At 51.0% G+C, this 12461-nt stretch overlaps 1 protein-coding gene across 1 annotated transcript; it reads left to right on the top strand.

Annotated features, from left to right (window-relative positions):
- Positions 1–256: 256 nt before the first annotated feature.
- Positions 257–11831, top strand: LOC112617212 (protein unc-93 homolog A). The gene is made up of 6 exons (XM_025373965.1): positions 257–517; positions 2046–2227; positions 3206–3435; positions 3945–4070; positions 9698–9912; positions 11688–11831. Exons 1-6 carry the CDS (start codon positions 413–415, stop codon positions 11829–11831), a joined length of 1002 nt encoding a protein of 333 aa, XP_025229750.1. The 5' UTR covers positions 257–412.
- The last annotated feature ends 630 nt before the right edge of the window (positions 11832–12461 follow it).

The raw sequence follows: 12461 nt of genomic DNA, 5'->3' as shown, positions 1-12461 counted from the left end.
ACCACTGACAATTTCTGACAGTTTCTTGTACTGTGAAATGTTCCATCTATTCTATACACATATAAAAAGTGAAATGTATCACTTTACCATCTGGACCATGTCTGTTAGAATTTAACAGGAAAAAAGCACCATTACCTAGAGGCTGGTAAGAGTCATGATCTTTTGCCCCATAGAAAGTGGATGTTGCGGATCACAGAGAAGGTGAATGAGGAGCAGCGCTCCCTTGTGCTTCATGGGGTCAGTGATAACCGAGTTCATTAACGAGTGACAGGCTTAATGACTAACATACCTCTAACATTCTCCTCTAGCTCAGATGAAAGAGAGAATGGGACTTCTTGGTACTGACTGTTTTTCCTGTTCCTCAACTGGTTTCTTTTAGGGAGCTACACATTTACTTGCCCACTGATGATTGATGTTTTCAGCCAGCACGATGGACAGAAGTCTAAGGAACGTCCTTGTTGTTTCCTTTGGGTTCCTGCTTCTCTTTACAGCCTATGGAGGTCTGCAGAGCCTGCAGGTATGTGTCCAGTCAAGTTACCTGAACTTCTTGGCCTCCAAGAATCCCCATGGTCACAGACAATAATGAATTGGAAATTTGAAAAATCTAATTCACCTGGTGTTTCTTTTTCACTGCACACCAAATCCTCTAAAACAAACAGTGGTTCTCAGATGCAGTCCTCCAGTGAGCAGTTCCCACTCTCATCTCAATAGGATTGGACAACAATGAGGTGTGCGTTGCTCTTGGAGAGCTCTGGACAGCAGGGGTCTTGGGATCGTGGTTTGTTGGGACATTCTTTGCCTTTGGGTGGTTAAAAGGAGACACAGGAAAAGTCATTGTGAATATGATTGCATGCCCTTGGCTTTGTGGTTAGGGGCAGCCAAGTGAATTTATCAAATATCACTAGACCTTATAGATTCCAAGCTTACTCTAAGCAAAACTGTGAACTTTGACTACATGGTCTCTCTATACTTTGAGCTCTTTACGTCATGCTCTCCGGGACAGCTGTCTCTGCTAGTCAGGACTGACGTGAGCAACACAGAGTGTTCAGATAGAAGTGACTCAGGAATGACTGTGCCCCAGCATGCCTAGGAGCTCAGCCCACCTCTCTCCAAGAACCCCAAGGCTTCCACGTGGTTGGCTTCACTCTCAGGCCCCAAGGCACAGGCATCCCCAGGCTCCCTCCTCAGAGCTCAGCAGCCACAGTGAGAAGACAGGGCCTCATTCCAGAGTTCTCATGAGTCCTCACCCTGGTCTGGACTAGGTCCCCTCATCCAAGGACCAAGGATGCCCTTTCGTGGCACCTCCCCTGCAGCTGCCACCTCCTCTCACCCTTTCTGGCTGCAGGCCTCCAAGTTCTCATTCAGCTCTCATCTTGGAGGTCACCTCCTTCTCCCCACCCTGCCCTGGAGCTGAGGTTGGGGTGGGGCACCCAGCACCCTCATGGCAGCGTGTGCCTGCCCATGTCATCTCCACCAGTGGCAGCAGCCTGCAGTTTCCAGGACACAAGGGCCACGTCTCTGGTCCATCCTCGAACCTCAGACAGTGACAGGCACTCAGAGGTGGGCGATGGATATTTGTTGAAGGGAGAAATCATTCATGCGCACTCACCTGCTTCATATCCTTGGGGCCTCCCCATGGGCTGAAGGACCCCTTCCATTCCCCGGGAGCATGCAGGCCCCTCACAGACCAATTCTGGCAGAGTCTCCAGCCCCGTCCTGCCACACTGTCCTGTTCTCAGTTGAGATTCAGGCAGGCGTCCACAGAGGTGTGAGCAGCTCTCACAGCCATCCAGCCTCAGCACAAGCACTCACAGGGGTGCTGGGACTTCCCTCCCTGATGTTTAGACACACTAACTGCTTTATTCCAAATTCACCTGTACTTTCCTCCCACCAGCTGCAGAGGAGGCTCCCAGGGCAGCAAGCCTGTGGCTGGCGGTTCCTGGGAGCTGTGGCAGCCTCCAGCCTGGGGGACACTGAGGACCTGCTGGTGCCTCATCTCACTGTGTCCATCCCGTGCTCTGACAGGGCTGGCTTTGTTCCCACAGAGCAGCCTGTACAGCGAGGAGGGCCTGGGTGTGACAGCGCTCAGCACCCTCTATGGAGGCATGCTCCTGTCCTCCATGTTCCTCCCACCGCTCCTCATTGAGAGGCTGGGCTGCAAGGGGACCATCATCCTCTCCATGTGTGGCTACGTGGCCTTCTCCGTGGGCAACTTTTTCGCCAGCTGGTACGCAGCCCCCACCCCCTGCCCACCCCACCCCGGCCGTTCCCCATGCTAGGGACGTTCACTCTGCACACGACTTGCATTTGCGCCTGATTACTGTTCACTGCAGGCATTTTAAAATGAGCTCTGCTGCCCCCGCACCCCCACCTCGCTTTGGTAACAGACGGTGCTGGGCTTCCTTACTGTTTTCTCACCAAGGCTCCTCTGTGCCCCCCACTGCTTCCATCTCCTCCTTCCAATCCCTGATGCTGGCCTCTCCCTGGGATCTGTTCTGAGCCTCAGCTCCCCTGGCTGGGTGAGGGTTCCAGTAACACAGGGGACTCTAACTCCAATGCAGAGGGTGAGTCTCGTGGGCACCTAGGCAGATGTCACCAATGGACCAAAAGCTGCACCTTGCCCACCATTAGGAAGTGGGTATGGCCAGGGCAGGTCACAGGGATGGGAGGCCACCCTGCTCCCTGGTGACTTGGACCACAGAGACCGAGCTCTGAGGGCTTTAGACTGCACCCCAGACCCTGGGAACACATCCATGGAACATCTTCCAGGGACGCTGGTTGTGACCCAGGACATGCTGCTGATGACGGCTGCATGTCCTTCTTCCCGGTAGCTGCAGAGTCTCACACAGCACCCTGCCACCAAGGCCTGAGCCGGTCACTTGGTCTTTTTAACTGAGGCTGTCCCTCGGCCTTCTTTGTTCTCCTCATCTTGTTGTTTGTGGTTGCATCCAATACAAGGAGCCTCACTGGCCTTCAATTTCACTTTTGCAAATCAATCTGAGCTGGAAAATGCACTGATTTTGCTCATTTATCTGAGTCTAATGGTGAATCCATCCATCCAACCAGCAACACCCATTACCATGCTTGCAATGGGCCAGGCGGCGTTTCCTTCTCCCAGAAAGACTAAAGAACCGCAGGGACACGGGTGTGATGGGCTTGTGTCTCCTGTCACAGGCGGTGCTGTGGGTCTGCCTTTTACCCACAGGTACACTTTGATCCCCACCTCCATACTGCTAGGGCTTGGGGCCGCCCCGCTGTGGTCTGCGCAGAGCACATACCTCACGATCATGGGAAACACACATGCAAAGAAGGCGGGAAAGCACGGCAAAGACGTGGTGAACCAGTATTTCGGAATCTTCTTCCTCATATTCCAGTCATCCGGTGTGTGGGGCAACTTGATCTCATCGCTGGTATTTGGCCAGACTCCCAGCCAAGGTAAAATTCTAATTAAAATTCTATTCTTTTAAGAGATCACAGAACTAACATTAGTTTTCAAAAACAGAAAAGTTGTGAAATCACCTGTCCAAAGTCATGGAGTTGGTAACGGATAAATCTGAAAGAGAATCTAGCATTCATGGCACCCAATCTCATGTACTTTTTTCTTTTTGACTAGTTTTGAAAACTTGAAAAATTTTAATTGTGTCAGAAAAGTAGTATAACAGGTAAGCAGCACTTTTCCAAGTTTATTCTTCCCTGAATCTTTGCGGAACACTAATAGGATTTTCCACCTCCCAAAGTGTCTTAAATGGAGTCTAGGGTCATGTGCCTAGGGGTAAATCTATTTTGACACACTGGATCTTTCCACGTGACCTGTAGTGATGCCTCCCTGCAGGTGTCCATCCTTTCCACTGTCACTTTCATTCCTCAAGAACCTACATCTCATCACATTTGCGGTCATCACATTTGCGGTCATCTCATGCCTCCCATCTGCTCTGACTTCACAGAGGCCCTCCCAGAAGAGCAGCTCATGTCCTGTGGGGCCAGTGACTGCCTGATGGCCACCGCAACCACCAACAGCACCCAGAGGCCCTCCCAGCAGCTGGTCTACACCCTGCTGGGCATCTACACCGGTACGTGCTCCACCAGCCCAGGGCAGGGTCCCCAGCAAAGCAGAGCCAAGCCTCCTTCCTGGGCTGACAAGGACCATCTCCCCCAATATAGAAGGAATCTCTCTTCTTCTGAAACATCCTTGCAAAAATGTATTGGTCTGGATTACATGCAGGCAGTGTTCTTATGAATCAAATGCAGTACACCCGTGCTGTCTAACAGAGGATCCTGGGATGATGAGATTGTTATACATCTCCAGAGCCCAACACAGTAGCCATTAACCACTGTGGTTGTTTACATCTTAACTGATTAAAGTCTCAGTTCCTAAGTCTCCCAGCCACACTGCAAGTGCCCAGCAGTACAGGGGGCTGGTGGCTACTATAACAGACAACTTGGTGGCCGGCTAGGGCACTGGGATTGACTGTTGGTGTTTCAGCTGTGGCCAAGGGACCCTGAACATCCATAATTGCTATAAACGACCTTTTCTTTTTTTCTGAGAAATGTACTGAGTACCTTCTGTGGAAAGGCTAGAGGGGCGAGTGCTACCAAGTGCTGGTTGCACCTTAGCTGGAGACATTGCAAGCTCATGGTGAAACGGCTGCCCAGAGGAAGTTAATTGTCATGACAAGGCTCATTCTTAGAAGTTCATTTTAATAGAGAATGTTATGTTAATAGTTTCATATGTGACTTTAGTGTTACAGTGAAAGGTTTATTACAACTTTGAAGGGGACACATTGAGAGAGTTTTAAAAACCATTTTGTAAAGAATTTAAATATATTCTTTTTTGGCCAGGCGTGGTGGCTCACACCTGTAATCTCAGCACTTTTGGAGGCTGAGGCGGGCAGATCACTTGAGGTCAGGAGTTCGAGACCAGTCTGGCCAATATGGTGAAACCCCATTTGCACTAAAAACACAAAATTTAGCTGAGTGAGCATGGTGGCATGCACCTGTTATCCCAGCTACTCGGGAGGCTGAGGCAGGAGAATTGCTTGAACCCGGGAGGAGGAGGTTGCGGTGAGCTGAGATCATGCTGCTGCACTCCAGCCTAGGCAACAGAGCAAGACTCTGTCTCAAAATATATATATATATACACACACACACACACACACACACACATATATACACACACACATACATATGTATTTATATATGTGTATATATATTCTTTGTCATTCTTGGATTTGGGGATTCATAAAGCCCTTGGAATGGGTCCTTCTTAAAGATCAAAGGTCTGGTACCTGTGAGCTCTGGGAACGCCAAGTCCCGCACTCTGCCGGGGTCATAGGTGAGGAGGGCTCGTGCGCACTGTAGAGCTTTTCCTTGTGCTGAGATGATGTGCGGCACCACTCCTCAGGTCCCCTCAGGCCACTTCCACATCAGAGGCTCTGAGTGAGCACTTGTAAAGCAATGGCTGGAAGTGGACACAGCATACGGAAGCCATGCTAGGCCTTCTTGGTCCAGACATTCAGATGACTAGAAGCTCGCTTTTAGTAAGCCGAGAGCCTAGTGAAGGAAACAGACACACACCCAACTAACCGAGACTCAGTCCGACGGTGTTCTGAGCACCGTTCCCAGCTGAACTGCAGCTGCATCTCCCTGGAGCACCAAGTTTCAGGAAAGCCTCCAAGGGTGGGTGGTCCCTACACTGAGTCTGGACAATGAGCAAGATTGGCCAGGCAGGGAAGTGATGCCAGAGGACCCTGGAGGTGAGAAGTTGACGAGGAGCCCTCAGGGCTGGGGACAAGGTGGAGGGGCAGAGTTGGGGCACAGGACTAGCTGTGGCCCTCAATGTTGTGCCAAAGGGTCTGGACGAGGGCAGACTTGCCTCCTAGACAGACCCTGTGCCAGCGTGACTTAGAGGTGCAGAGGGACAGCGGGCAGAGACCCACTAAGGACGGAGTGCTGAGTCCAGAGAAGGGAGCAGGGAGGGGGAGGCAGAGGTGGAGGGGCTGAGAGAGAGGCCAGCAGGGTCTGTGTGGGTTGGACATGGTGTGGGGAAGAGCAAGACAGTCCTGGGGTTGAGAGGAAGATGAGCTCAGGCCGGGAACACCTGGCTTGAGGACACAGAGGGACTCTTGCGTAGTGTCCAATGGCCAGTCTGACGCTGTGCAGGGCTCAGGCCAGAGGCTGATGCAAGTGTTGAGTGTGGCAGGGCCCCCAGGAGGCTCAGGGAGGAGGCTGGACCAGGCTCTTAGCCAGTGAGAGGCTATTGACATCCATCAGGAGAGCAACCTGGGGAGGGTGCTGGCGTGCAAGGCCCAGATTGAGGGCTTTAGAAGTAAGTGGAAGTTGTGGACAGGGAGTCAGGAGGAGCCACGGTTTGCTCTGGTCTGCAAGGCTCTGCTGACTTGGAATCGTGGTCATGTTTTCCCAGCAGGCCCCTACGTTCCCATCAACATGGTCCTGGGGACCAGCCACGCCTGTGCTTCCCCCACACTTCCCCTCACTGCCTCCTCTACATAGCTGGGCGGCTGGGGGACTTGGGGACATGGAGCTGAGTCAAGACCCTCAGGTCTCCTTCCAGCGCCACCAGTTCCAGTCATGCAGCCACCAACAAAGACATGTCCTAGCTATAAAACAGTAGAATTTTGGAGTAGGGGCTGGCGGCCTTCCTCTGTGAGGGGCTGACAGCAAATATGTCTACATGTGAAGGTCTTTCTGAGGGTCATATGGTCCTTGTTGCAACTGCTCAGCATTGTCTTTGTAGTGAGAAAAAGCCACAGACCACATGTAAGCAAATGAGCGGGCCTGCGTGCCAATAAAACTTTATTTCCAAAAGCAGGCCATGGGCAGGTTTTGGCCCACAGACCATAGTTTGCTGGCCCCTGCTCTAGAGGAACCGCACCGGCTTCTCCGTGGCTTCCAGGCCCTTCGTTGCCCTCTGTCCTCCGCAGGTGGCTGCTGCCTGCAGCACCTCCCCTGCAGGGGCACCCCCAGGGTGCTGTCGTGTCACAGCCCCAGCCATTTATGCATCACAGACAGTTCTCGGGTCATGGAATCCTACAGCCTAAGGGAGTCCAAGTCTAGAAGTTACGTATGGCAGAGATCACACACGTATAAGTGAAGAAGTGGTCTTACTATTGTGATCTTAACAGTCCTGCAGGACCCTATATGTGTCCTTTTCTATAAAGCAAGGCCATATCACCATAAAGAAAAACAAAGCAAGAAAGAAAAATGGACCTAAAAGAACAAGAACACCCTCTCCCTGGGTAACTTTCCCAGGTTTCTGAGCATTCCACTCACAGTCAAATTTCTTGCAAAGAGCCGTTCTCTTTAGAATGTAGGACACAGCTGTGCAGTATCCCCCAATTCATGCCCCACAGAAGGCTCTGAGTCACATGACATCTGGACACACATAATTCTGAACAAAGGGGTGTGGCTTCTGTGTCCATGACCTGCCGCTCCTCCACCCAAGAGGCTTTCGGGGAGATTGGAGGTCATATCCTACTGGGCTGCCTGACACTGACGTCCTGGCCCACAAGACGAGATCATGGAGAAGGCGCTGCCTTCAGTGAGTGGAGGAAAAATGTGCCTTTTCCACATGGGCTACACACAGTCAGCTCAGGGGGTCGGCTTGGAAGGGGGCCCTGACAATTGTAAATACCCTATGGCCTCCTGTGCAGGCGTGACAACCTGCCAGACCGCATGGTGGCCAGGACAACGCAGAGGAAAATGAAGGGTGACCCAGAAACAACCGTGGCAACAGGAGTCCCGCTTTCATACGGAATTTCACAAACTTCATGAGAATGTGGAATTATCATGAAATGGGAAGGGGAATATGTTTAGCCAAGATGGAAAGTAGGCAGATAACAGAAAGTAAAGCCTAGAAATAAATCTGTGCATTTCTGGGTGGAACCGGGTTAACAATGGTGCTTTCTGAGACAGGTGCTAGGATTCCGCTGTTTCTGCACACAGCTTGGAAGACAGCTGGCTTTGCAAAACCTCCCAGTTTCAGGAACGCTCAACTGCCGGGGCACAGTGCTGCAGCAAGCCCACTGCATGGGTCACACGAGGACCCTGATGCTGAGAGAGACAGAAAGCTCTAGATAAGGTTGGTCAGACACAGTAAGATGAGATCATTCCCGTCGTCTTCAGAGGAGCCGGGGTCTAAGCTCTTGGAGGCAGAAATGAACTGATCTGAAAGATTCTGGCCCAGAGAGAAAGGAAGGATGGCCGCCAATCTTGAGCAATCTATGATGCCCCAAATACTGTGTATCATGACCACTGCCAGGTGGGAAAGAAACAATGGAGATGTAACGATATCACAGAAGGAACTTAGAATCATTAAGGGAACGAAAGGGCTTCTATGTAAAGTGAGAAACACCTAAATAAACATCAGTTCTCCATCGACAGAAATTAAGGTGGATCAAATAATAAAGTGGTAGACAGAAATGATGGAGATTTAGTCATCACATTTTGGAATTATGAGAAAGTACAGGATGTTTCCTCATGGATGAAACGAATAGTTAAAATATTTTTTGCATAGATAACCCATTTATATAGTTGAAAATGCAAATCCAGGAGTCTCGCTTGTCCCCATTTCATTTTGTGTGACTTCAGTGACCTGAGGCCAGCTGCAGTCCGAGAACCTTAAGTGGAAAATTCCAGAAATAAATAATTCATAAGGTTTAAGTTGCAGTTGTTCTGAGTAGCGTGATGAAATCTCTTGCTGTCCTGCCCACCAGCCCAGGCTGTGACCCTTCCCTCTGTCCAGCATGTCCGCACCATAGACGCTCCCCAGGCTGTAGACTCTCAGTAGCTGCCTCTGTTGTCAGAGTGAAAATATGTGGTGCATGTAGTCTGACACCGCCCATGGTTTCAGGCATCCACTGGGGGCTTGGAATGAACCCCTTTGGGTGGGCAACCACTGCACTGTGAAAGGGCGTGCGGTGGGGAGTCTCCCTCTCACTGCCGCCCTCAGACCCAGTTCTGCACCCATAGAAAGTCCATGTCTGCTTTATTTACTAGACATATTTAATGCACATTTGAACAAGCACATCTATATGTCCTTTCTTACTTAATTCAAGTGGTAGCACACTCTACACAAAGTTCTGACTCTTGGTTGTTTTTTCTTTTTACCATTTATGATGGGGATTTTCCCATCCGTGTACAAAGAGCTTCTTTTTTATTTTCTTCAAATGCACAACATTCCATCGCAGTTGGGATACCCCTTAATATCTTTAACCAGTTCCTATTGGAGGACTTTTACACAAAATTGTTTATTTGAAATAAAAGCGTAGCACATGGTACCCTTGTGGGAATCATTATCCTAAAAATCACTAAAAAGCTGGCTGCTGTTAGAAATTGCTTTGGGGATTAGAATGAGAAGCAGAGTCAATGGTTAAGGACACTCAGATGTCTGAGGTCTCTCCGGAATTTTTTGTATTTTATGCCAGTGAGGACAATACTGATCGATTGTGGCAGGCTTCATGTGAAAGCCGGTAAGTCGTGAGCTAATCAGAGAATCAGCACAATCAAGTGCCCCTAGACACCTGAGATCCTTAAGTGTGCCGTGTCTATTGTCACCTGAAATCTGGATCTGAGTTAGCCCTCTCTCTCGAGAGGAGGATGAGCGACTGAAAGAAATCCGTGCCAGGCACCCTGCCTCTGGGCCCCCGTGAAAGCTGAAGCCTTTGCTATTTCCTTTCAGGGAGTGGTGTCCTGGCTGTCCTGATGATAGCTGCATTCCTCAAACCCATACGAGATGTTCAACGGGAAAGTGAAGGAGAGAAGAAATCACCACCTTTCTGGTCCACTTTACTGTCGACTTTCAAGCTATATAGGGATAAACGTCTGTGCCTCTTAATTCTACTGCCTCTGTATAGCGGATTGCAGCAAGGATTCCTCTCCAGCGAGTACACAAGGGTATGAATGAAAGTGAGGGCCGGTGGCTCAGGCCATGCGTGGCATGACTGCTTCACCTGTGTCTGTACCTGCAGGACTGCAGTGTGTCAGGCCACCTGCCCAGGCCTGGGGCTGGGGGGAATGGGGTCCTGTGCTCCCAGTGCTACCATAGCTGAGTTTCTGATTCAAGGTCTCGACCTCCAAGTAACTTTCAACTCACTTCTTGTCTCAAGGGAGAACTTCTTGCTTGAACCGTGTCTTCCTGGGGAAGGAGCCAGAGCAAGTGGATGGGCAGCTGCCGCTGACTCACCCCGCAGACACTCATTCGTGTTATCCCTGCCTAGGCCTCACCCTGCACCCTTACTTTAGAGTTTACGTATAGGAAAACATTAGGTCCATGAATATCACCGAAATTCCTTATCCCTTTAGTTTTCTTTTTTTTTTCTTTCTTTCCTTTTTCTTTTTTTGAGATGGAGTAATGCTCTTGTTGCCCAAGAGTGCAGTAGTGCCATCTTGGCTCACTGCAACCTCTGCCTCCCAGGTTCAAGTGATTCTCCTGCCTCAGCCTCCTAAGTAGCTGGGATTACAGGCATATGCCACCACGCCCGGGCAATTTGTATTTTTAGTATAGACAGGATTTCTCCATGTCGGTCAGGCTGGTCTCGAACTCCCAACCTCAGGTGATCTGCCTGCCTCGGCCTCCCAAAGTGCTGGGATTACAGGTGTGAGCCACTGCGTCTGTCACCTCTAGTTTTCAAATCATGCTTCACAATCTAAAAATCGATGTGACTCTCCAGGCTTCTGCTGCATCCACTCAGGCCACCTTCTCCCCTCAAGGTGAGAGAGGCGGTGCCCCACCTCAGGGCGCATAAAGAAAGAAGCCTGTCTTGGGAGCTGTTGAGAGCTGGTGGCCAGAGCTGGACCAGCGTGGGCCTGTGTCTGGCAGAGGCTCTCTTTCCAGAGGAGCCTTCCCTGCTCTGTCCCCACCCCAGATCCCTCCCAGGCAAGGCCGACAACTTAAGATAAAAAGCACCTCTGCAGGTAGAATTTGAATTTCAGATAAACCACAAATGTCTCTCTGGGAGTATGCTCAGGCAATAGTGGGTGTCCTCACTTTTATCTGGCAATGCTACTTTCAGGACAGCCTTGATGGAGAATCTTAGGGGCTTGAAAGAGTAGAAACAGGATAACAGAAACGTCCACTTGGCATTTTGGGGACAGCCCCTCCTGCTCCTCCACTGGACTTGTCCTTGTCACCCCCGATGTGGCTGTGGCTGGTCTTCTCGTCTCAGCCTCTGTTCTGTGTGCCTGCCCTCGAGGCCGCCCGTGATGGGAGTGTGATGTGGTGGGTGTGAGAGCACGTGTGCAGCCGGCTGCTGGGCTGCTGAGGCCCCGGAAGAGGTGGCAGGGCGACCTCGTCAGTTTCTCTCTCTCTTTTTTTTTTTTTTAAACTCTCTTTAGACCTCACAGGCAATGATTGGCCCCAGCAAGGGCAGGGTGTATTGGCTTCCATATAAAATAATGCACATTTCACAGAAAATGGCAAGAAATATATGAGAAAAAATTTTGTCCAGAGTTGTCCAAACTGCCTCCTTTTAGTTCTTTCCCAAAGAGGATTTTCGTACCAACACTAGCTTTTCTCCTGCATGGGAGCCACAGAGCCTAGAGGAAGGTGTCTGCCACACTGGCCTGCCGGCCGTCTCAGAGCAGATGTTCAAAGCACCCGACTGCAGCTTCAGCTTGAGTGCGGGAGGCCTGGGAGCGTCCGTGACGTGGCTCTGCATCCCTCTCCCCAGTCCTACGTCACCTGCGCCCTGGGCATCCAGTTCGTTGGCTACGTGATGATCTGCTTCTTGGCCACCAACGCGCTGTGCTCCGTGTTGTATGGAAAGGTCTCGCAGTACACGGGCAGGGTTGTGCTCTACGTGCTGGGTAGGTAGCAGTGTGTGTCCCAATCCCAGCCGTCATAACGGTTTGCAGTAGCGAAAGCGTGCAGCTCACAGTCAGGACGGGGCTGGAAAAGTGCCCCTGAAACTGCTTTGAAATCAGTGACGCCCTGTAAGATGCATTCATTCTTTCAGTCCTTCCTTCACCCCCTCAACAAGCAGGAATCAGATCTCTCTCCAAGCTGGCACTGGGCAGGCACTGTGCTCTGCGTAAGGCCATACAGCAAGTGCCTGCTCCGAGTGGGCACTCAGTGTGGTGACCAGGCCAGGGTGGGGCAGGGCGGGGTCTCTGCAGGTGCAAATGAGGGACACGAAGCCAGTGGTGAGGCCATGGGTGTCACAGAAGGTCACACTGGGGTTGGGGTGGCTCTGTTCTACATCTGTTCACACAGTGGATAAGGACAAGACTTCTAAGGCCACAGACTCCTCCCTAAACACACAGCACCTTCCATTTTCCTTGGGAAGTGAAGGAAAGGGATGAGTCAGAGATCACATGAACAGTGGGGAATGCGGGCACTAAGAAAAACGGCGCCTGGCATGTCAATGCCCCAGGCAGGGCTGGGTGTGGGGGCGCAGGCAGAGGAAGGGCACACAGCGAGCATCTGCCAGGGCCATGGAGCCCAA

This window comes from Theropithecus gelada, unplaced genomic scaffold, assembly GCF_003255815.1.
Source record: "Theropithecus gelada isolate Dixy unplaced genomic scaffold, Tgel_1.0 HiC_scaffold_15899, whole genome shotgun sequence".
NCBI lineage: Eukaryota > Metazoa > Chordata > Mammalia > Primates > Cercopithecidae > Theropithecus > Theropithecus gelada.
Note: the sequence above shows the minus strand (reverse complement) of the source record. Positions and strands in the feature narration are given on the sequence as shown.